The sequence below is a fragment of the Malus sylvestris genome, chromosome 2 (genome assembly GCF_916048215.2).
Source record: "Malus sylvestris chromosome 2, drMalSylv7.2, whole genome shotgun sequence".
NCBI lineage: Eukaryota > Viridiplantae > Streptophyta > Magnoliopsida > Rosales > Rosaceae > Malus > Malus sylvestris.
This window is the reverse complement of record NC_062261.1, coordinates 37,315,213-37,340,310: the sequence shown is the minus strand read 5'-3', so window position 1 is coordinate 37,340,310 and position 25,098 is coordinate 37,315,213. Positions and strand designations below refer to the sequence as shown.

Sequence of the window (25,098 nt, the reverse complement as noted above, 5' to 3'; positions counted from 1 at the left end):
TACAAGCGAGAGAGATACGAATTTTGGGGGAAGTAAGAGACGAGTATGGGAGCTCCAGATGATGATAACGATGATTGTGACTTTCTTTTCTCGGAGTCTTTTGAAGAATGCTCCATTACGCTGCTATTAGACCCTCTTGCATTATCAGAGACCTGCGACGATGCAGACGGTAAGAAGCAATTGAGAAAAGCTGAGAACATGGCCATTTGATCGGTTTGGACTTGGCTTGGTAAAGTAGAAATGGAAGGAATGAATAACAAAAAGCAAGAGAGATATGAGTTGTTTTTTGGTCGTTGATTAGTTAGTATATTTGCTCAATATTTCTAGTGGCATATATAGAAATTTGACTTTTTGCTTTGTTAACTTGCCGGGCAAGGATAATGTTGAAGTTCCGACGACTTTCTCCATTAACTTGAAAAGCAAGCAAAATTTGAAAGTTTCTGTCAACTTTGTTGTTGGAAGGTACTACGAACACGTAAGCGCGGCTGCTTGGAGACTCTGACCAGACAAATACTCCATATAGACCGAGCATGTTGAAATGTGTCAAATCAATATAGTAAAACTAGAGTAATGTTATCCACACATCCTTTGTTACTTCTCACACATCCCTTGTTAATTTTTATCAATTAATCTTCTTTAATTCATTTGATCCGATAACCGAAAATAAAAAAAAATGTAAGAAATGTAAAAAATAGTGTGTTTCGTACACCTCTAAAGCTATATTTGGGACGCTCAAACTCTTTAATATGGGTTCTCAGTCCAAGATTTGGACTATATCCTCCTTTAATTTTTTTTTTTGGGTAAAAAGTTGTATTTTTTATTACCAACCAAAATATACATACAAGCAAACTAAAGGCCCAAAGTAAACCTAAAAACACAAACAAAAATACGGGGCAAATACAAAACAAAACACAAAATGAGCCAACCAACAGTTAGGCCCAAAACCAAGGAACACAGAAACTAGAATCTTCTACTGCAATCTCCGCCGCCACAGTTCCACACGATCCATCCAATTCCTCTTCCAGAGACGAGCATCGCCTCATCAATCGCAACATCCAACCCCAATCTGCTCCATGAGCATAGCCATAAAATAAGGATAGCTGACAACTAAACGAGAGAAGCCAACTACCAAGATGAACTTGGAAACCCATGAGTGACACTGCCGGTAAAAGCAGACAACATAGAGAAGGTGGTGGTGATGGAAACACCGGAACTTTACACACGATCTCAACAGGATGCATGGTTAAAAATCAGAATATGGATACCCACAAGGACAAAGGAACAGAACAAATCGGTGGAGAAATTGTTTTTTTTGGGGGGGGGGGGGGGGGAATAGTAGAAGTAAAGGAAAAAGAAGATGAAGAAAGAAAGGGGGAAACGACAACCTACCCCGGCCAAAGCTAGGGTTGGTGCCACCAGATTTGTTCAAGATTGAACGAATCACACAAAAGTGAGAAAAACTCTCAAACACGGAGCGAAAGACTCACTTGTAGAGAACTTAAAGATTCTAGTTGTGTGCCATAGTCTATAGCCATGTCCTACAAACATGATTCAAAGTGGGAAAGAAATCAGTCATGTACTATAATTGTAAAATTGTTGTAAAATCGACTGTGTGTGCAGTGGAATAAATAAGCAAGACACAAAATTTACGAGGTTCCTCTACAGTCAGTGTGACTGGAGTACGTCCTCGGGGCAGCAGTGGTGCTTCCATTATAATTTAGAATAATAGGAGTACAAAGATAACTCTCTCTATTATCTCCTCTCATCTTCCTCTATTCTCTCTCTTCCTCTTCCTTCTCTCTCTTCCTCTACCTTCCTTCCTCTCTTTCTTTCCCGTGAACTCTTCACATCTATCTTTGTTGTGTTTCATAAGGCTTGCTTATATAGAAGCAAGTCACAAGCAGCATAGTAAAAGAAAATGAATGGGTTATTGGCCAGCCATCCATTCACCTTTACAACACTCCCCCTTGGATGGCCACAAGTCTTCTATTGACTCGTTAAAATCTTGATCTGTTTTGAATGCTCCCCCTGATGAGTATCTCCCCCTGATTTCAAATCATTTAGGTTGATCGTTAATCGTTCTGCTTTAGTCTCTTAGTAAGAAGAGTTGCTGAAAGAGTTGATTTACTTGTTGTTAACTTTCCACAGGCTTTTTCTTGAACTGGGTTGTAGGACTTTCTGCTAGACTTGCATCCAAATGTCTGAATTTACTCCTTTGATCTGAAGCAGATTTGATTCAAGTGTGGTGGACACTTGATCTTGAATCGGACTTGTAATTTCTTTAAGGACCTTCGAAGCTTGATCTTGAATGAAATTGGACCATGAGGAGCTGCACGTGACAAGTGATCTTCGGCTTAGTTGGGGATGAATCAGCATATGTTCATTGCACTTGTCTCCACATGCTTCAATGCATCATTTTCACTTTCCTTACTTGCTCCTTTTGCTTAAGTAGTATTTTCACTGTTTTTCCCCCATGCATATGTGGCATCTTCTCTTGTAGGATTTGTCCCCTGGTGCAGAAGTGGAATGCAAACCCTTGCATTTGGATGGCTCATCACTTCTTGGTGACTGAAGACCCAGCTCCAACCGTTGAAGATGACTACTCGAGAGCAATACTAGGTAAGCAATCAGGAAAGGTTCCAGGCAGTCGGTTCCTTACCTGGAGTTTGAGTGGAGGTTCCGACATACTGCTTTCTTTATCCTTGTCTTTGCAGGTAAGAACAAGGACAAAGGAAAGGACAGGGAGATTGCATGATATGAGATAATCTTGCTCTGGTCCCTGAAGATATGTGATAATCTTGCTCTGGTGTGACATGTTTGAAGAGGTATTCTCGGAGAGGAAGAAAATTGAGTATTTCGAGATGCTATGTTGAAGATGCATTCTCGGAGATGAGGAAGAGTTAGGTATTCTTGCAGTGTTGCAGGTCTGCCTTGTTATGGAGAACAGAGGTCGACATATATAGAGATTTCTCAATAGCAAGTGGTGGTGTTGTGCTTTTACTCTTGTCAGCAACTGTGGTGTAAATAGAACAGTAAGATTTACGTGTTTTCAACTTTGTCAGAGATCTTTGACAAAATTGCACGCGACATCTGAAAAGCTGGGATTACGTCTGAAAAATGCCAACGAACTTTATTCAGGAAAATCTGGCTTTTTGAAATTCGGAGAGCCGTGTCGCTTCGATCTTTGAACAAGCGGCTCTGTTGCCTCTTCTTTTATAGAGACATCAATTGCGTTCAAGAGTATGCTCAGAAAGTTGCTGCCTGAGAAATTTCCACCTTCTTGCACTTCTGAAATTTTATTTGACCTCTGTTTTTCCTTCATCATTTCTGAAAAATGACTTGCCCATCTAACATTTGCTTAGATTTGAGTCTTATGAGTGATACAGACGAGCAGCGTCAGGATAATATATGGCGCCCGTCCTTCTTATCTTCTAATGGTCCTCTTACGGTTGGGGACTCTGTGATGAAGAATAACATAACCGCTACTGTGGTAGCTAGGAATCTTCTCACTCCAAGGGATAACAAGATCCTTTCAGAACGGTCTGAAGAGTCGGCCATTCAAGACTCCTTGGCTCTCAGTGTTCAGTGTGCTGGCTCTGTGTCCAATATGGGCCAACGCCTACTTGCTCAAACTCGCCAAGTTGAATCATTGATGGCGGAGGTGGCAAGTCTTAAACAAGAGATCAGAGGGCTCAAGCACGAGAATAGGGTGTTACATGTGCTTGCAAATAGTTACTCTACGAGCATGAAAAGAAAGCTCGTCCAACTGCAGGAATCCGAAAGTCGGATTCAAAGTGATCACCAGAGGTTCGTTGCTAGATTCCGAAAGCAACTGATGCCTTCCCCTTCTGGTGTTTTGCTAAGTACTGGGGTGCCACATGATCAATCTCCAGTGCCTCCCCCTTCTGGGGTACTTCCGAGTACTGAGGCTTCACATGAGCAACCTTTGTGAAGGCTCCATCCTGTTTGTTTGTTTTAACTCATGTGTATGTATATATCTGTAATTTCTTGGAGATATTAATAAATAAGCTTTATTTCATTCAATGTATTGTGCCAAATACAATAAAGCATATACTTCACTAAGATGTGGTACTTCTGGACCAAATATTAATTTATCTTTACCCTCACGAAGATAAATGATTATTCTTAGTGTCTTCATCATATGAGTATTCAACTCATAATCTTCAATCCATATGATTCTTTTAATATCATAAATATCATGGATAAGATTCGTGTTGGTAGATTGTTCGATCTGCAGCTCGAGACAATAATTCCTTCAACACTTTATAATTTTTCTAGACTCTTCAGGAGTCCCAATTTAATATCATCAACTCTTCAAGAGTTATAATTTAATGTCATTGACTCTTGCAAGAGATTTTAGTATGTTGCAACAATATCATAATGATAGTACTCACTAAGGCAATTTATATCATCCATTGGTATTGAGTACATATTTTATGTTTTACCCTTCAGAGGCTTACTTCAAGCAATTTGAATCCTTCAAGGGTTTTCTACACTTCATGACACATTTTCCTTTGGAATTTATACAGAGCAATTTGCTCCCATGTATACTTGAGGGATTTACTTATGGAGATATAATGTGGGCGACTCACAACCCTTCGTATATAATTCTCCATTCATATGAACTCGTTTACAACCTTGTGTCATATCATGTAAGTGTATTACACTATATTACAAATGCCCATATATAACCTCCTTGGTTTAACATCATTTGGCTATTTGTATTGTATTCAAATATATATAGGTTCATTTGCCCACGTTCTTACAAAATTGTAATGGAATTGCCTTTCTCCATTTTGGCCAATAATTTTCCTTTTGTCGACGAACAAAAGAACGTGACTCAATATTAACACAGCTTATTGATGAATTTAGTAGCTACTTGTAAAAACCAAAATTACCATTGGTTATCATCAATCCGTGATCCCATATTCTCATATGCATGCGCATGCATAAAAGCTTTTCATTTCTTTGGATATCCATTGCCTCTTCAAGGGCATTACATTATCTCTTCCAGGATAGTCATAGTTTAGAGAATGCGGATCATAACCTCTTCTTGAGCGTTATAGAGCTTGGATTTTAATCTCCACTTCCAAGAGTTGAGTCATTTAGAACCTATACGTCAATCATGCTTCATGCATGAGACATCAATATTCCCATGTCTGTGGATTGTCATATCTGGGACGTGTATCCACGCGGCGACTGTCATGCTTCTGGCATGCAACAGTTATGCTTCGGGAATGCAATAGTTCAGTAGTGCCATATTATTCTTCTTTCGAATAACTGAACCTTTTGAGTCTAAAAATCTGCCACGCTTCAGGCGTGCAACAGATAAATCATTTACTGTCTCATTATTTTATCCAACAGAGACATCAATTCTTGTAGGCACATTTGCAGTAAGTATATATGATTTCATCACTTTCGTTGCATCATTCAATTATTCATATTTCATTTTCTCATTGATTGCTTCGTGAATCAAAATAAGACAAATTCTCTTCGTTCTTCTGGAACGGTCTTTTCTCATTATTCTTTTGGAATGATATTTTCTCATCGTTCTTCTGGAACAATATTATTTTCTCCCCCTAATGGCAGGAAAATTGTCTTATCAAAATGACAGTCCGCAAACCATGCGGTAAACATATCCCCAATCAAGAATTTCAAATATTGAATGATAGATGGTGTTCAACATCAATGCCTAATCTGCAATGATGCCTCATTTCAGTACGTTGTGGCAGTCTTACAGGCACATAGACAACACAACCAAAAACTCGTAAATGTATAATGTTTGGTTGGTTCCAAACCCGAGTTGTACTGAGAAGTATTGATGGTCGGTAACATGTCTCAACCGAATTAATAATGCATCATGTAAAGTTTACATGTCCTCATGTAGAAAATTGGCAATTTCGTTTTCATGAGCAGAGCGCGGGAAATCAATTTCATTCGCTTAATAAAGGCTTCTGCTAAACCATTTTGAGTATGGACATAAGGAACTTCTGGTCCTTATTTAATAGTCTGTAAACTAAGACTCTTATGGCTTTTATTACAATTAAGTTAAGGCACTGCGGCACTTCAAACTTACGGTACTCATCTAGGAACTTCATGTCCTGATCTTCAGGATCAAGGGACTTCATGCCAGATCCTTTTGTATGATGGAACTTCGGGTCCAATCATTTTATATGATGAGGATCAAGAAACTGCAGGTTCTGATCTGATCAAGGAACTTCAGATCCTGTATATACTCATAGTAACAAAAGATAAGTACAATAAATAAATTAAAGCACTAGGCGGTAATTCCAACCATAGTAAATAAATTGCATTTAAGTAAATAAAGCTTGTGACAAGGGCTTTAATTCAGCACCATTCACATAAATCAAAACTTAAAGCAGTAGGCGGTAAAACCGTCCATGGTAAATAAATTGCTTTAAAGTAAATAAAGCTTGTGACATGGGCTTTAAACCAACACCATGCACATAAATATCAAAGCTTTAAAGCAAAGGGTAATAATGCTACTCACTGTAAATAAATTGCTTTAAATAAATAGAGCTTGTGAAAGTGTTTTAAGCCAACACCATTCACATAAATAAATATATATTTTCGTTTCTTATTCATTCACATGGTGCCGTGTACCATCCAATAATATTTGTTCTTTTCTCCTTTTGTGACAACATCATGCACCAAAAATCCACCTTTCCAATTTTTTTATTTATTTTTTATTTTATTTTTTCAGAATGGTGCAACTCACTTCCAAAACCTTTTTGTTTTCTTTAAATAGTCCAACCGACACACCATCCATTTGCTCCCTTTTTCAATTTATATATGTATATTTTTCTTTCTTTCCAACTACCCAAAATAATCACACTTTTCTTTGTCTGCCACTTATAAGAAGATCAAACCGTTAGATTTAACTCAAAATTTAGTATGATATGGATAAGAAGATACCAAACAACTTTCGTGAAGAAACAGTTTCGAGCTGAGATTCTGAAAATGAAGGTTTGGTACTCATAAGATGGCTGTCCAGTTTTCTGCGGAAATGGAAGCTGAGTTGAAGTTTCAGTCATCTACGACGATCGCACCGTTGACAATTTCTGAAATTTGGATATGTTCTAGGTACTAGGCGGACAAACAACTTTCAAGAAGAAAGTATTTCAATCGGATGTCAGGAAGTTGGAGTTCAGTGGCTATTTACATGGCTGCCAAATTTTCTGCGGATTTTGAGTCTGTAGTATTATTTCTAAGATATGGAATGATTTAACCGTTGGATGGTTCTGGAATTTTGGTATGTTATGGGAGAGAGGATAAGGAACAACTTTTATGAAGGAATGGTTTCTGTATGAGCACTGGAAGTTGAAGTTTCAAAGCTCATATGATCGTCGGATTTTCTGCCAATAATAATGACAATACTTATATAACCACATGTATATTTACTTTAAGAAAATTAGTCATTTAGAGATATGAGAATGAAATGAAAAGATTTTCTTATCTGTGAGATTCCAGCCGATAGATGTGAGAGGTAAGTAGTGCTTTCCACAGACATGAGAGCTTCTCGTGCTGATAACGTGTTGTAAAATCGACTGTGTGTGCAGTGGAATAAATAAGCAAGACACAAAATTTACGAGGTTCCTCTACAGTCAGTGTGACTGGAGTACGTCCTCGGGGCAGCAGTGGTGCTTCCATTATAATTTAGAATAATAGGAGTACAAAGATAACTCTCTCTATTATCTCCTCTCATCTTCCTCTATTCTCTCTCTTCCTCTTCCTTCTCTCTCTTCCTCTACCTTCCTTCCTCTCTTTCTTTCCTGTGAACTCTTCACATCTATCTTTGTTGTGTTTCATAAGGCTTGCTTATATAGAAGCAAGTCACAAGCAGCATAGTAAAAGAAAATGAATGGGTTATTGGCCAGCCATCCATTCACCTTTACAACAAAAATCTTAATATTTAATTGACATTTTTGTAAAATCTGATGGTATTTCTCTTCCTCTTCACTTGAAAGTGAAAGGTCTTAGGTTCGAATCTCATGGATGACAAATCCGATACTGAATTAGGTTGCTCATTGTGTGGTTTAACCAAACTTCCTCTCCCCCTGTGTAAAAATATCGATGTCCTCAACAAAAAAATTGACATTTTTGTAAGCCCAAAGCCTAAATTTTTTTTTTTTTTTTGCCTTAGGCCAATACGAGCACTAAGTCTTTAACCTATTGGGCAAAGACAATTATTAATCTTCACCAAGAAAACAAAGACAATTATTATTACTATTTATCTATAACGTGAAATTACCAAGACGATCACCATTCTCAAGGGGTGGCCACGGGCCGGGAATAACATATTCTAATATAGGAACCGGACCTAACCCGGCCCGGTTGAAATGGGCCGGGTCCACAGGTCCTTTGCTTTTTTTTCTTTTTTTTTTTTTTTGTTATTACTTCAATATAGTTGCCAAAATGCAATGGAAAGAATGCGGAATGAACTGTCCCACAGAAAAGAGCTCTAACATTAACACCTTTGCAATGCTGGCAGCTCACAGCTTCCCTGTTATATTGAAAAGAATATACAAGATGATCAGTAAAAACATAAATAATACAACATTTAACACGTAGCATGACAATATAATCTCAAGAACCACTAACCACAGTCAAGAACCAAACAACAACATCCATGTCTACAGATAGCCAGTGAAAGCATTACAACAGTTACAATTTCCAAATTTCTGTGTGCAAGGCAGAGTTCATCCTGCTAATACCATCTATATATGCCTCCCTAAGATATAATATATATACTCCCTCATAAGATCAAGGTTTAATTTGTATACTTCTAAAGACAAACGCAACTTTTCGCTTAACATACCGTTACCATAGTTTATGCAAAGTAAAACAAAAGAGCTTATATGACAATACATAGATTCAAACTCGCACCAACATTCCACTTTGATAAAAATCAAGACTGCGTGCTATCAGAAACGACCTTAATCCAAACCGTGACTTTTAAACAACCCATACTTTATGCACTATGGTACACAAATAGATACAAAGACAGGAATATGTGTGTATGTGTGTATGTGTGTGTGTGTGTATCTCTTTTAATTACTCGGTTCTTCGAAAATCAATTCAAAAAGTGAAACAATCCAAAGTAGGAAAACAGAACTAGAATCAGAAAAACAACACTATTGTAATGGTCACTGGATACAATGTTGCAGACATTTTGATGTCAGTATATACGAAACGAATTGTTGATAGAGTTCAACAAAACAACTTATTTAGCATACAAGGCATACTAGAATGACTACAACGACAACGACAACTTAAAATGCAGCTCTCAAGAGTCAAGAGAAAGGATCCAATTCCAGACTAGAACAGAACTCACAGAAGCTGAGCATGGGAGAAGATTCACAACAGAAAGAAATAAACGGAGGCTCAATTAAATTGCACTACCGCAACTTTCACATGATCGAACCCTTGCCATTACTTAGTTCGATTACTCATAACCATTGTTGCACAATTCAGAAAACATAATTCAGTTCAACGTAGCAGCAATTTAACCATTGCTGGCTTCAAAAGAGTCTTTATAGATGATGTGATAAGGGAAAGTCAAAGCTGCCATTTCTGTGGTAACAAATTTATCAGCCCGTATCAATATCAAGGCTATAAATGAAGAATTGCATGAAATTCCCTACACCAGATAATTTAGGGGATTTTTCCAACAGATCAATGATCAATCACCAATCTACAAACTGTAATTTAAAAACCCTAAAATCCCTACACCAGAAATTCACATTAATAACAAAACCCTAATTCAAAATTACCTAAATTTTAGAGGGATGATGGCTGGTAGCAGCGTCCTCGACGGCAGTGATGGGGTGATGGTGGTCGCGACGGCGTTGTGTTGTCGAAGAGGAGAGAAGAATCGAGCCGTCGTGGTTCTGGGACCTGGGTTCTCTGGGATCTTGTCGAGGAGGATGGCTGGATGGGTGGTGCCGTTGTGGGTCGCGACGGCGGTGAGGCTGGATGGGTGATGTCGTCGAGGCGATGTCGTCGAGAAGACGATGGAGTTTGAGAGTTGGAACTTGGAGTCGAGGGAGAGGGAGTGGAGTGAGTGGACTAATTCTGGAACACGGGAGGATGACAAGTAACGGTTGAGATTGAATGATAGGTTATCATTTAATCTCGACCATTCATTAAAATTAGAAACGGGCCGGTCCGGGGTCCCTTTTTTATAAGTAAATGGAACTAGCCTGCCCCGTAAATGACAGTGGCGCAGCCCATCCCGCCCCGTTTGTTCTCTAAAATATTTAGAACCGGCCCGTACTCGTCTTGAACCTAGATTATCCATCCCGACCCGCTGTTCCTCTACCCGTTTGCTCACCTCTAATTTATTCTCACACATAACGTGAAATTGGCAAAACAATTACTATTCACAATGAATATAAAAATAAATAAACAAACTTTTTTCTCTCTTCCCTCCTATAAAGTGAAATTGCTAAGCCAATTACTGTTCACAAAGATGTCAAAAGAAATTTTTATTAAGTTTTGATGTGGGCAGTGAACAAGAATACGGTTGGGATTTTTATTAAAAAAATGAATTTTCTAATCTTTTTTATTTTGAAACGTCGTAACCATTGAATATATAATCGATAAAAACAAAAAAAAAAACCCAGAAGAAGAAGAAGAAGGAGGAGGAAGAAGAAAAAAAATAAAAAAACCGAACCCAGTTTGTGCCCCCCCCCCCAAAAAAAAACCCAACCCCCTGCAACCCAAAAGAAGAAGGAGGAGGAGGAAGAAGAAGCAAAAAAAAAAAACAAAAACAAAACCCAGAAGAAGAAGAAGAAAAAAAAAAAAAAAAAAGGAACCCAGTTCGTCCCCCCAAGGAAGAAGAAGAAGAAAGAAGAATGAAAAAAAAAAAAAAAAACGGAACCTAGTTCGTCCACCCCCCCCCCTAAAACCCAACCCCCTACAACCCAGAAGAAGAAGAAGAAAGAGGAGGAGGAGGAGGAAGAAGAAAAAAAAAAGGGAACCCAGTTCGTCCCCCCGAGGAAGAAGAATGAAAAAAAAAAAAAAAACCGAACCTAGTTCGTCCACCCCCGTGCAACCTAGAAGAAGAAGAATAATAACAAGGAGGAGGAGGAAGAAGAAAAAAAAAAAAAACAAGAGAAAACCGAACCGAGTTCATCCCCCCCCCCCAAAACCCAACCCCTGCAACCCAGAAGAAGAAGGAGGAGGAAGAAAAAAAAAAGGGAACCCAGTTCGTCCCCTCGAGAAAGAAGAAAAAAAAAAAAAAAAGGTACATGATTTTTTTTTTCATAAATTTTTGGCGGGAAAAAAATGTAAGGTACATGGTTGTGGGAAAAAAATTTTGGGCGGGAAATTTTTTTTTTTGAACCCCTAAAAAAAAAAATATATATATATATATATATATATATCCACGTGGCGTCCAGTTATTGTCTACATGAGCGCCACATCACAATTAACGGAAGACTTAACAGTTAGATTAACAGATGTATGAGACTGTCCCAAAATTTATACTTTAGGTATGACTCTAGGACGAAAAAAACTTAATGTACTAAATGTTGAAAACCACAAAACTTCAGGATAGTAAACAGAGTTTACTCCATAAATAAAATTAAGCGGTCGACGTCACAATGACGTTAGATTACCTTTGAGCTGATTACGGGCAAGATCATCATGGTCTCTGACCTTGGGCCCGTGGGTTTCACCTTCTGTCAGGGCTTTGACTGTATCCGACAATGTATAGTAAAAAAGTAATTTTATAATTTCTCTAATAGTTAAAAATAAATAATATTTATTTATTTATTTATTTTTGCGGTCCGACAATGTATAGTAATAAAGTAAATAATTCACTATTATGGGATTTTGTTATCTGCACGCCGATTTACACTTCTTCCACTCATTTCCATAATTGCCTAAAACAATGAGATTCGTTATTATTATCGTTGTTTGAACAATACACAATGAAGCCGGATCCTCTTTGTGAGGATTCCGGAAATCCGTAAATTATATCTATTTATCGTATATCGTGCGGTCATAAATCATTTTAAATATTTTTATTTAAAATTAAATGCAAACAGCACCTGACAAAAATTAACCGCACGATGCACGATGAACGGACACGATTTACGAAGCCCCATGATCCTCACCAAAAGGATCCGGAGAGGAACATGTTGGATACACAATCACGTTTACTCATGTTTGAATTTTTGTGAAAGACAAAAAACAAATGTTTATGCAGAAACAATTTGGCAAAAGGTGATGCTAGAAAGACTATCTACCATATTTTGTAAACCACATGACGTAGTGTTTGATGATTCGATTCTTTCTTTAATGATTTAAAGAAGGAATTCAACCATCAACTGGCACATCGTGTGATAAAAAAAAATAGTCTAAAACATGGTCTCCCTAACATCTTTCTTTATCCAAACTGCAACCCAAGGAGTTGGTGCAGTAAAAAGCCACCAAAAGTTTCCCCAATTTGAATTTAAACTCTCATAGATGTATTATATGTTGTGGTAATTGTGGATGTATGGAGAATAAGATTAAACACAACTTTGAGGTACGATTTGAGTCGTTTTCTTAAAGTGTTACTCACATGAGTTTGTTAAACAATTCTTGGCAAATCCCTTTCAGGATACAACAAAATTTAGAATCTCAGCAAAACTCAAAGTATCCCTACAAAATAACTAGAAAGAAATTTTACAAGTGTAATGGAAGAAGAGAGTAGGAAACTATTTTGTTAGAACAGTTCCTGATACAAACTAAAACCTCTTCTTTCCCTTTGGAACTGTTCCTGATACAAACTATTTGGTTTTGGAATACTTATTCATGTGTGTGTTGACTAGTCTAGCGGTATCCTCCATGAAGTGAATAGGGCGCATTGTAGCATAGGGTCTGCTCGCTTTGTATAATAACACTAGAAAATCCAAATTCTACGAAAACCTCGTCTTGATTCAAAATCTTAAAATTCTTGTTAAAAAGTGTTTAACTTGAAATTCGTCCTTTAGATGTATTCTTTCTCACCACAAATACTGAATGTATGTTCGAAAAGAAGGAAGTAGCTATCGTGCATTGCTCGGTACTTGAAAAGCATAGGGGAAAAAAGGTGAAAAGCAAGTTTCGTCCTTTCCCATCATTCTACCAGGAGCTCCCGTAAAAGAACTCGTTGCATGCTTCTCCTACCAAAGACTGCATTGAGAATTTAGCTAGATGATCCTCCAATTTATGGATAAATTTTTGGTTAAAACGTAAACAAGATATTGAATTGTACTTGTCACTGATGTCCCTTGTTCAATGTCAGATTGTGTGGAGCTGAACCTGTAACTTACAAAAAGCTAGAAGCTATGGCTGATGTTGCACTTTTGGGAGCATACGTCGGAGACAGACCAACATGGAGGAATGCATATCACCCCTGGAGAGTAGACTCGAGGTTTAAGCTGACCGGAGTTCCAACACTATTCCGCTGGGAAAATGATGCAATCAAGGGTCGGCTTGAAGACCACAAAGCGCATGTTGAAAACAAAATCAATGCCCTTCTTGCTGGAAATTAAGTTTGTATCATTTGAACATCTAAGATGGTTGAATTTCTTGGATGGTTTATGACTTGTTAGACTTCTGGCCGTACTTGTGTTCTGCATACTTCAATAGTTAATAAGAAATAATGTCATGATTTCGCAGCTAATTGTTCTTGTTTCCTCTGAACTTGCTTGTGATTACCGTCTACCTGAATATCCGTGTGCCAGAATTTGAGTTTCAAGTTAAAGAGCTACAACATGTAAATTATTGCAATTTATAGATAGTTAACTTAATGCTCAAGCTATGAGCAGAGTAACTTAATTTACATCACAACCTCCTCTGCTAGTTATACACATGTGGACTCTACTAACACTTCTCTGAGGTCAAAAATTATAAACTCCACTGCAACTTCTGTACAAACTCAACTGCATATCCTCCATGTCCTTTCACCCAATCCCTGCAACTCACAGAAAATAAAAAACCACACGATAAGAGCACGCCCGAGCGCGCACACACAAGCTAATACTGAACTGGAAAAGCAAAAAGAAAGACGACCCATGAGAATATGAACTACTCTAAAATCACAAATGTTTTACTGAGATTCTGAAAAACAGTATAATCCCGTGTTTTGGATTTTCTCCCAAGCATTTTTAAATGCTCATTTACCTCAAGTACAGTGTAGCTACCTTTGTGGTTAAAACACCATGATTACACAAAACTTGCTACTCATGCCAAGTCTTACAGAGCGGCTAAATATCAGAAAGCCCGAATACTGAAACATATCAAAGTGTATATGATTCCAGGAAAAATATTGCAATGATAAGCATGCTCTTAATTACCTCATATCGTCTTTTTAAATTTGAGCTTTTGATAGGGTTTGGTTCAATGTCAAGATAATGTCACCATAAGGTACTTCTTGTTTTACATCAACAAGACCATAAGTCTTCAAAACCTGAAAGTGACAATGAACAATCATATTAGTAGTTATATACCAATACGTGCTCAATTAGTACTTCTACAGGCAGTATAAGTTTCCTTGACCCGGGAAAAAAAAGGGAGCATATTTTTTACTTGTTCATAGAATATAAGAAAACAGATAACAAACCAATTTAACATAGAAATAATTTGAGTCCAAAACATTTGACTTGATGTAAAATCGACTTGAGAAACTTCTGCTGCTAAGAGACAGATTTTCCTGGCTATTATTTGTGGAGTGACATTTGCGGGAACAGATAGCAGACATAAACGTTATTGAACAAAGAAATAAAACTTGGATAACTGAATCAATTTCCCATAACTAGGTTATTATGAACATCAACTCCCAAGTTGTGCATTGAAAACTATGCAAACATTTTGCTCCCTTGTTCCTATTACTTCTAAAATGAATAAGAATAAGTTGCTCTTAAAATCTGTGATGTACCATAAGATCCATGCCACATCAAATACTTGGAGGACTTCTAAAAAAAACTTGCATTCAAACAAGAGAACCTAACTGATATGGCTCAAAAGATTACCAGTGTTTCATAGAACATTCGGGCACATAGCTTTCTAGTTTTTCCTTCTAAAATTTTGTCCAAGCTGAGATCTCCAGTGACGTCTTCTGAAATTGAGGAGATAGAAGATTCCCTTTTCAAAAATTGAGCCACAGCCCTGCATACCAAACGGGGAGAATAATAAGAAAAATAAATATAATGAGCCATACATAAATACAGTGACTAACTAAATCCTGTGTAAATAAAGAAAAGAAACAATTGAAAGAGAAGTACCTGGTTCTAACTGACAATGAATCAACTCCTTGTGTCCCTTGAGATCCCGGTATTCCTTGTGTCGCTTGAGATCCTGGTACAAGCATAGATATGTCATCCAAACAGTGTACACAAAAGTAAATGAATATGAAGAATGTGTACGCTTATTTGAACAGGCAGCCAAGAAAAACATTATGCACAATTTACATGATCTCTCGAATAACAGATTAAATAAAGATTTCTGAGTTTACCAGCTGGTGTATTGCCATCTGCTTCTAGGAAAAAAAGACCCTACAATGAACATTTCAACAAGTTAGAATGTTAATTATTAGTTAACTGTTCAGACGGGAAAAAGTGGAGTTATGCACTAATACATGGAGTTAACTGGTTCATCGAAAGGGGTTTCACAATAAAAAGTAAGTCTCTCATGGTATATTATGAATGATAGATTATGACAATTGTAACATCACATAATGCATGGCAGGTCGAAAGTGTATAATCCTATATAAAGGTAAGAAGAACAGTTCAACTTCTACAATTAGTCCACAAGGAAAAGAAGGTCAAAATGAACGAGGGTTAGGAGTTAGATTATCATAAAAATAAGAATAAGATTATATACTTGAGACTCCAAATAAAAGGCTATAGGGAGAATAATGGGGACATGCCCATCCCACGCCAAAATATAGAGCACATATAGTCTGTAAATAAAAATCTGGTCCTCTAAATGAAGTGCATGGTAATTAAAAATAAATACTAGTCTTGCCCTCGTTTTAGTACTTTGCTTATGTGTTGGGTGACATGCATTCGTAGTTTTTGTATTTCATTTTTTTTTTTTTTGGTAAAAAAAAACAGAAGTTTTATTAAAACCTTTCAGATCGATTATGAGGTAATATTCATTAAAGGAGTTGTATCTCATTTTATCTTTGTTTCCGGTCTGGCAACTAGTACCATGCTTTTACTGTTTTACATCAATTTGTCTTTAGCTTGACAAGTAATTAAGAAATGTGGCTCATACATTGATCTTTTTTGTTGCAAAAATCACATAAAGCTTATGTAAAACTAATCGAAATACAGAAATTTTCAATATTTTTGGTTGATGATTTTTTAAGGTATTTCAATATTTCAAGAGAATTCATTAAGTAATATGAGAGATGCTAATTGTCCTTTTTATCTTCCGTTCCAAATAGATCATACTCACATTTTACTATATATATGAGTGGAATACTTTTCTTGTTGATACAATAGTTGCCTATAGTTTTTGTAAAATTTATTATTCAAGGCTAAGCAAGGCATTTATAAAGCTCAGTATAATGAACTGTGCTCAATAACATGAGCTGTTTTTACAAGCCTTAGGTTCTCTATTAAGTTCCCCTGAGCCTTAAACCTTAAATGCATCTCACGCAAACATAAAGGAGAACTTAAGGCTTCCAACAAATTGGCAATAAACAGTAAAACAAGGCAAATTGATATCAAAGCCAAACACAATTTACACAAAACACAAATAGGACCAAATACTAAATAACTTACTGCTTCAGCAGAATCGTTGAACTCAGGATTATTTGATAGACCAGTGTTCTCCAGACCTACCCACTCCTCAAACATTGTCTTTGGTGTTTCATTTACAGATTCGTGAAATCTAGTCGATGCTGTTTGATCCGGTATCAGCAGTATTTGAGTTCCAGTGCTTGCTTCCAATGGAGGAACTGAAGCTGACATTAAGTTTGGAGATGGAGCAGGAATAAAGTCATATTGAGTGGTAGGAGATTGTGCACCCTCATACTCTGGTAAGTTGTTTCCACCATCATGTTCTTCAACATGTTGAAAACGTTCAATTTGTGGCGGAGATTGTGCACCCTCATGCTCTGGTAAGTTATTTCCACCATCATGTTCTTCAACATGCTGAAAACGTTCAATTGTTGGGGGAGATTCTGCGCCATTAAACTCTGTGGAAACTTCAATGACTGGAAGAGATGGTGGAACACCGCGCTCTGGGGAGAATTCAGTTGTAGGAGGAGATGTTGCAGATCCAGAGACTGGAAGAGCTCCCTCAACCAAATGGGACTGTTTGGATATATAGTCCTTGTCAAAAATGTTACGAAGATCCGAACACAATCCTACAAGCAGACACCAAGATCTTCCTTAAAAAAATTCATTAAAATAGAAAACAAGCAGTGAGAGAAATACATGAAGGGAAAAGATCCCCTCACCAGTTAATGAAGGCTGGAAAAATATTTGTTCCTTTCTTAGACTGTTGTTCAACTTCCAAACACCCAAAGTAGAGTAGGCAATATTCCTCTTTTTACGCTTTAAATCACTAGCATCTTGAATAGTCCTATTCATAAACCTGCAAAATATACAACCTATCTCAGTAAACAATACCAGAAGAAACAATGACCCTACAGTAATAACATGTGCAACCATACTCATTGGATAACACAAGGGTCTCATCAAAATACTGCTTTCTCTTCCTTGCTCTTGCTCTTGCTCTTGGTTGCTCAACATGTGGTGTTGATTGCATTTCTGCAACAGGAGAGAGAAACATTCAAGGGAAAAAACAAAGTTGTGTCTTATTAATGCTACATATTAAGGACATTATAGACGATGAGAACTCTACTCACGAAAGGAAACATCTTTCTCATTCATTTCTGGCAAAGAAGCAACAGAAGCTCGTGGTCCTGAACTTGGCAGGGACAATGGAGATGGCCCACCAGAAGGAGTATTCTCCTCTGTAATTGGAGAAAGTACTTCTTTCTCATTCATTTCTGGGTTAATAGATTTGTCAGGTTCAGTAAGATCATTGCCGTTATTGAGAGCAACCATAGGAACAATTTCTGGAGGAACAGCATCTCGCATAACTTCCATTGGTTGAACATGTTGAGGGGAACCGTCATCTGGAAGATGAGCATCATCTTGCAGAACTTCCGTTGGTTGAACATACTGAAGGGAACTGTTGTCAGGAAGAGCGTCTTGAATAACTCCAGCTTCTTTATTTGGAGGGGTGAAGCGATCACTAGGAACACCCTCGCCTGGAGTTGTAGAGTGGATGCTGTAACCATTTAAATATAACCAATAAATTTACAGCTTTGTGAAAAAATATTTGAACCATACATTAAATTTAAGTGCATTAGGGAATCATACTCCTCATCCATGGGAGCAACATCTGAACCAAAAACTTCGTTCTGGATATCCTAAAAAATAACACATGTTTCATTCAGTAACAATACAAATCCAGTACCTTACCATTCAAACATAAATGTAAAGAAGAGCAGAAACAATAAACTCTATCATTGGAAAAGAAAAATGTCAACCTCGTCAAAAGTTATAGTGACATAACGGTCTGTTGCAATAGGAATTTGATCTGTGACACAAAGTTAAAATATTTTAAGACTTTCATCAAATGAACATAACAAAGACAAATAATAAAGATGAGAATTCCAAACAGCAATTAACTTCTACAACCTGGTAGTGTGATGTCCTCCTGACTCGCGTGATGATTATCATAAGCCCTGAGGAAACAAGGTCATTTGCATCATACATTCATTTAGAAGCAGAATAGAAAGATGAATGAAAAGGGTTTAATGAGAATATTACCCCTCACCGAACACGCCTCCATCCAAATCCAAAGCATCAAGGTCAAATGTTTCCGGCAAAGTGATGGACTGAACTGGAGCTTGCATTGCATTCTCTGGCAAATTCAAGTCTATGGAAGCAAAAGTCTTTCTTAGGGTAGTCAAAACAACATTACAGTCCTGGTAAAGATAGTCGACCTGCTTGGAGTATATCCGAACAACGCCAAATAAAAGGTGTCCTGACATTCTCAGTGCAATAGGAACATCCGGAAACATGATGCGATCTGATAAACACATTCATACAAACATTGTAAAGCCAATTGATTTTTTCCACATTTAAGGTTTTTTTTTATGAGAAATCGCACATAAATATATCCTCAAATTTAAACTTATACTAAATAACATGGAGCAATTCAGCCCACAGTAAACCCACAACATTCGCAACAAGGGATTAAAAATCAAAAAGGGGGGAAAATAATCAAGTGATTCGAACCCAAACAAATTTTAATTTTTCTTTTATTACAAAGAATATTACTACTCACACACTATAAATTTTATCAAAATTAAAGAAAAGAACAAAACTTTATCCGAAAAGACGATGATTTTGCAACAAAGTTTCGAAATTTAACACCAATTTGATCAGAAAGCAGCACTGGATTCAGAATATGATGAGACACCCAGAATAAGAAGGAAAAACTCAAATTTAAGGCAATCAAACAAAAGGGAAAGGGGTTTTACGGACCAACGGTGGAGGGGATGTCGGTGGAAGTATAGTGGGACTTCTTCAGCCGGCTCTGGAGGTGGGCCGCGCACCAGACGGTTCCCAGTGGGCCCTTCCGAGCCAAGAACGTCTGCGAATAAAACATCCTTCCGCCTTCCTTCTCTCAATTCTTCTTCTTCAATGCCGAAACTGATATATAATTATATATAAATACAGCGCTTTGATTGTGTTTGTGTGTGTATTTATATGAATTCTTAGAGAGGGTGGAGCAAGAAAATGGAGGGTTTTAGGGTTATTTGGAGATTGAATGCGAAGACGGGGCGCGGGAAACGAAAAGTGGCGCCTATTTGGAGCGGGAATAGCCCTTGACGTTTACAAGAATTACGACTCTTGCCATGCACTTGCTTACTGTTAATTTGGCGCGGGACGGGGTTAGTCGTAAATTTATTCGCGGAAACTTGCTTTGGAATTTTTATTATTGCCTAATTTTAACCAGAGAGCGGTTTTGCAAATCTTTTTTCACCTTTTGCACATTCTTTTTAATTTCGACCCAAAAAAAATTGTGTAGAAACTATTTTCCTTTTAATGAAGCTATCGAAACACCTCAACTTTGTTCGAAGTCTTAAAACTGAAATTTGTTATTCCCCAAGGTCATGCCACATCTCTTGAGTATTGTTCGTCTCTGTTGTTTTCTTTGAAACATATTAATCTTCTAATTGTAAAAATGTCGAAAAAAACTTCAGATCAGTCTTTTTAGATTTTACGTAATACAGTTGATGCATAAACAAATGTGCTAATGACCATTGTACATCAAATGTCACAAATTCTAGAATGCACTCAAAATTACAAGGCATTCCATGTCCTACTAAGGAACATGGATCAAAACAAAAGCCATCATTTTGATCTTAATATTGACCGTTAAACAAGTTAAATCCAACCTAATCCAAAACGACGCTTGAGCAAGATTACTTTAACTCAACGGATGCTCAAATCTAGTTCAAGTTCGAGGCAGTTTCAACCAAGATAAGCTAGAATAAAATCAGACGCACTAATTATGCTATATCATATATTGATACTTTCAATCCAGTCAGCTTCTACCATGAATGACCAGAAACCCTCAAGGTCGTGACAATGTCATTAAGATCGAAACCATAAGAAACTACAAAAATGACTTCGATTTTTTGTTTCGCTCATATGTGGCCTACCCTAATTTCTGATACAATAGATACAATTGCAAACTCTCTTCTGCCAGCTCTACTATGCCTTGTTCACACGAATTCTTTGCCCTTCGAACAACTGCAATGAACAATAAGTAATACAAATAAATGGTCTAACGCGATGAACGGGGATAGCAACTGATTCAATTTGCTAAGGAAATCAAACAGTTTCGATTATTTGCAATAAAGGAAGAATCGCTTCCAAGAAATTCATGACGAAAGCACAATCCATCAAGATAAAAGAACAATATATTATCAGTACCAACTCAACTTATCGACAACATACATTAATAGTAGTGGTACTAGTAGTAGTAACACATGACCATGAGCAGGAATAGAAACCAAAAGGAAGCATACAGCTTGGAGGATGGGATAGGGTGTTCTGATTAGGGATAAGATATTATACAAGACTTGCAGGAAATTATGCAGACTAAAAGGCAACTAGGGACGAAATACCATGCAGATTAAAAAGTTTTGGAGAATTATACAAGACTTGCAGCAATTTGGCTCATCGTTGGTGATTAAAAAGTTCACTGAACAAAGGAATTAAGTCAGATTGACGGGGGTGATTCTAGATGCATAAGCAATTAAGCATTACGTATATGTAGTGTAGCCATGATTTGTAATACATTTTCGATAATGGTGCATGTTGTCTGTCATATGTTCTATAATAAAAGTGTATGAAAACTGCCATAAGAACATATAAGAATATAAACAAACGGGCTCAAGTGTATCAAAAACTAAACAGAACATCCATAAATATGTGCAAGTGAATATATGTACGCATGTTGCATAGTTAGATTCCAAGCTTCCTCTAAAACATGGTACACCAGCTAGAAACTTACACTATTGTTGAAAGATGAGATTGCAGCTTCTACATCCTCCTCCGAGGAAAAAGAAACAAACCCAAATCCGCTAGATTTTGAGGTCCCTGGAACCCGGGAAACCTTTGCACTAAGAACTTTTCCCTTGTCAGAGAAAAGGGTTTTGAGTGTATCCGTAGTTACTTCCTTCGCAAGATTTCCAACATAAACTTTGTGGGGGCTGTCAATGAATTGGGACTCTTCTGCCTGAACAAGTGATGTGTCCGCTTGTAGCAGGGGTTTTTCAGTTATGTTTACTTTGACTTCACGTCCTCCGATCTCCTGTATAACAACAAGCTGGAGTTAATTGATTTCCAACAATTAATAAAATCTTACTACGGAAACTTAAAAAAGTGCCAATAGAGTGCAGAAAACATTTCAGTAGATGAATTTTAACAGTGTTTTAATCAATATAAACTTATGAACCTTGGAAACACTTACAGTTCCATTCAGTTTCTCAACCACGGCATTTGCATCTTCAACAGTCTTCATCGTAGCAAATGCAAATCGGCGACTTCTTCCAGAGTACTTATCATACATCACCTACGCCCAAAAGGAAGGAAAGATGGCCATCTCTTTTCTTTGTTATGGTAAAGTCAACTCATATAGAAAAAGCATTCTTCAATATAATTCTCCACACATATCCCCATGGAAGTATTTATTGACGTAAACCAAATTTCGCCTTTCGTAAAATATAACTAAAGATTTGCGACAAACAAAACTAAATTCATAAACACAAATTCCCTTTGCACCAATTAAACCAACTTAACAAAACTAAACACATTCTCAACGTAACAAACACAAAAGTAGTGCCTACCAAATATCAAATACTAATCACACTGAGCTCTGAAATCTTCAATAACCCAACAATCAAAACAGCACAAAAATGCATGAAAATACTAAAGGGAGACAGAAGGAACACGGAAATTTTTTAGATACCTCAGCCTTTTCGACAGCACCATGTTCCTCGACTATTTTGGTAAGCTCAGCATTATCCACAGTCCTGGGAATGTTACCAATGTAGACTCTTCTGGCAGCCTTCGAAGCCGGGTCCGCCGCGACTTCTTCGGCGACAGCGAAGAGCCTCTGTGAGTGCCTGGGGGTCAGAGTCAGATAGGAGGAAGTGAGTTTGTGAAAGCCCTGAAATTGGGTTGGTTTGAGGATTTGGAGGGGCAGTTTAGGTGAGGTTTTAATGGGTTTTGTGGGGTGGTGAAGGAGATTGGGTGGTGAGAATATGGATGAGATTGTAGCCATCTTTGGGTTAATGGGGTTCTAGCGAGTAGAGTGGGAGAGAGGGTGGGAAAGTTGATGAGGAGGAAGGCTTCAATTTCATTATCCCATTATCTTGCTGGGATTTTGGTCTCCAAAGGTATCTCACCCACGGGTAAGATGAAAAGATTTTTCAGTGTGACTGTCACACGAGATAGTACATTATATGTTCCTATATAAATTGTGGGTTATGTGTGTTAAAAGGTTAATAACTTAAAAATTAAAATTTTCCACTATTGCATAAAAACACGTAATGTACCATCTGTATTTTCATCACAACTAAAAATTTCTCGGTAATATGAGATATGAATGGAACCTCTTTCTTCATTTCAATTTTTCTTGGACACTCTTTTCCCATTTTCTTACTAGTAAAGGCCAAGTGTGAGAGAAATATTATTTTATAAGAATAATGATTTGTTTTTAACGATTTGAAATTAAGGAGAGGAGAGTGAGAGGTGGGAGGAAAATAGGGGATCACATGGTTGTGAGAGAAAAAAAAATAGCAAAATCATTGTATGTGTGATTTACTATAATTTTTCTTTTTCATATATTTTTAGTTGATAAAGAGAATTATATTAATAGTAGAGATAGTAGTGTTAATATTGATCCAAAAAATGCTAGGGCATTTTCTTAAGACAAAAACAATATTACCATAAATAGACAATAAGAGGAAGAACCTTGGAGTGGCGGAGCGGTGAGTGATAGGTTTCTCAGTTTATTTCTTTAATAATTTCTGTAAGTACATGAGATGGTGTAACGTTATTAATTTAGGTACTAATCTCTGCTATTATTCACATTCATGCACGATTCCAGGCTAAAATTGTGACAGTCCGTCCCTGATTTTAAGAGTTTTTAAAGTTTTAATAAAGGATTTTACAAAAATGCCCTTTAAGGCACGCGCATTATTTGAGGTTAATCGTTGTGTCGTGCCATCTAAGATTTGTTTTCTTGACATATCCTCGTAGTACTCGTCGCTACAGAAGCGTGGGTGCAGACGATTCGTGATTTGGAGTTATAACGAAAAAGATTTTAAAGTTTGAAGTTTGGGCATTTTATGAATTTTATTATTAAAATTTGGTGTGCCATTTGGATGGCCCAGATTAAAGGAAATATGAAATGGATGGCTCGGATGTAAGTGAAGGAAAATAAAAATAAAAAGATGAAGGAAGGTTTTGTATGTGTATGTGTGTGTGTGTGTGACTGGTGGAGAAGAAGAAGAAGAGATTGGGCAAAGCTGCCCAACCAGGGGAAGAGAGCAGGAGCTCCGAGAGAGAAAGGAGAGAGAGCTGGCGAATCAAGAGAAGAGAGAAGGAGAGGATGGCCAACCAGAAAAGTGGAAGGAAGGAAATGAGGGAGAAGGAAAAGGAGGGGAACCACCGGGTCTTCTTCTTGACCCGCGCGACCCGGCCGAGCTCCAAGGTCGAATTCACCTATTTCCCGGCCACTTTCCGATGAATTTTCTCGAACCACGACCTAGAAACAACTTCCTAGCCTTCCCTCTTCCATTCCCATTCAAAATTAGAAGGAATTTGGTGGTAATTTATTCAAAAACCGAAGGTGGGTGCCGTGAGGAACATTGCTCGAAATCCACCACTTGTGAAACATTTTCCTTCAATTACCATTACCATTAGACTTCCCTAGAACCCAGGAACAAAGCCCAAGCAGTGGTGGAGGCGTTGGAACAAGTTTGGAGGTCGAATCGAAGCACACCAAATTCTAGGGTCCGCACGAATTTTGGTGAAATTGAAGTGTTTCCAAGCCAAATTGGCATTGGCCTCAAGTATAAAGTTTACTCTACTCATTGAGATCTTCATTTCTGTAAATTTTGGTAATTTTTTGAGATAGTTGGATTTTCCGGCGAGCCGAGGCGGCCGACCGCCACTCGCGGCGGCCCGTGGGCAGTGGCCTGCCAATGTCGTTCTTAGCATGTGTTTAATGTTCTAGGTTCAGTTTGATAATTGATTGACGTAAATTGAGCAATTGAACCTAAGTTCGTTACTATTCGTGGTTAGGTGAAAATGTGAATTGACGATCCAACCGTTAGATCGTCACCAAACTTTGATACGTTGTAATACGTAATATTTGAGGATTATAGGAATTTACGGATTGGGAATCCTATTTATGGATCTTCCGGAATTGGAGTTGTAAATTCATAAAATAGAATGTTAACCGTCACTTGGT

The 25,098-nt window shown here is 37.5% G+C and overlaps 2 protein-coding genes and 1 long non-coding RNA gene across 4 annotated transcripts; all 3 read right to left on the bottom strand.

Moving 5' to 3' along the window:
* Positions 1–1,317: 1,317 nt before the first annotated feature.
* LOC126599167 (uncharacterized) lies at positions 1,318–10,129 on the bottom strand. The gene is made up of 3 exons (XR_007615040.1): positions 9,816–10,129; positions 7,932–8,545; positions 1,318–1,579 (listed from the first exon to the last, which is right to left on the bottom strand). It is a non-coding gene; the product is annotated as an uncharacterized LOC126599167 (long non-coding RNA).
* A 3,662-nt stretch (positions 10,130–13,791) lies between these two features.
* Positions 13,792–19,818, bottom strand: LOC126599149 (sister chromatid cohesion 1 protein 3-like). Of its 2 annotated transcripts, none has more exons than XM_050265489.1 (14): positions 19,590–19,818; positions 18,870–19,131; positions 18,738–18,784; positions 18,587–18,636; positions 18,417–18,466; positions 17,897–18,324; positions 17,702–17,798; positions 17,486–17,622; positions 16,806–17,392; positions 15,530–15,569; positions 15,300–15,372; positions 15,048–15,183; positions 14,373–14,485; positions 13,792–13,990 (listed from the first exon to the last, which is right to left on the bottom strand). In XM_050265489.1, exons 1-13 carry the CDS (start codon positions 19,711–19,713, stop codon positions 14,387–14,389), a joined length of 2,130 nt encoding a protein of 709 aa, XP_050121446.1. In that variant the 5' UTR covers positions 19,714–19,818; the 3' UTR covers positions 13,792–13,990; positions 14,373–14,386. The 2 variants fall into 2 exon arrangements, with proteins under 2 accessions (XP_050121446.1, XP_050121450.1); XM_050265493.1 differs by having other exon boundaries at positions 18,417–18,457.
* A 784-nt stretch (positions 19,819–20,602) lies between these two features.
* LOC126599162 (30S ribosomal protein 2, chloroplastic-like) lies at positions 20,603–23,010 on the bottom strand. The gene is made up of 4 exons (XM_050265499.1): positions 22,588–23,010; positions 22,090–22,191; positions 21,631–21,930; positions 20,603–20,864 (listed from the first exon to the last, which is right to left on the bottom strand). The coding sequence occupies exons 1-4, from the start codon at positions 22,900–22,902 to the stop codon at positions 20,826–20,828; spliced, it is 756 nt and encodes a 251-aa protein (XP_050121456.1). The 5' UTR covers positions 22,903–23,010; the 3' UTR covers positions 20,603–20,825.
* Between the last annotated feature and the right edge of the window lie 2,088 nt (positions 23,011–25,098).

Bases quoted from the DNA above. Each gene is read 5' to 3' on its own strand.
- LOC126599149 (XM_050265489.1), bottom strand. From the start codon at position 19,713: ATGTTTTATTCGCAGACGTTCTTGGCTCGGAAGGGCCCACTGGGAACC. The intron at 18,785-18,869 runs GTAATATTCTCA...TTGTTTCCTCAG, and splicing joins GGAGGCGTGTTCGGTGAGGG to GGCTTATGATAATCATCACG. The intron at 17,623-17,701 runs GTATGGTTGCAC...TATATTTTGCAG, and splicing joins ACCCTTGTGTTATCCAATGA to GTTTATGAATAGGACTATTC.
- LOC126599162 (XM_050265499.1), bottom strand. From the start codon at position 22,902: ATGGCTACAATCTCATCCATATTCTCACCACCCAATCTCCTTCACCAC. The intron at 21,931-22,089 runs GTAAGTGTTTCC...GTTGTTATACAG, and splicing joins TTGAGAAACTGAATGGAACT to GAGATCGGAGGACGTGAAGT. The intron at 20,865-21,630 runs GTAAGTTTCTAG...TGTTCATTGCAG, and splicing joins TCTCATCTTTCAACAATAGT to TTGTTCGAAGGGCAAAGAAT.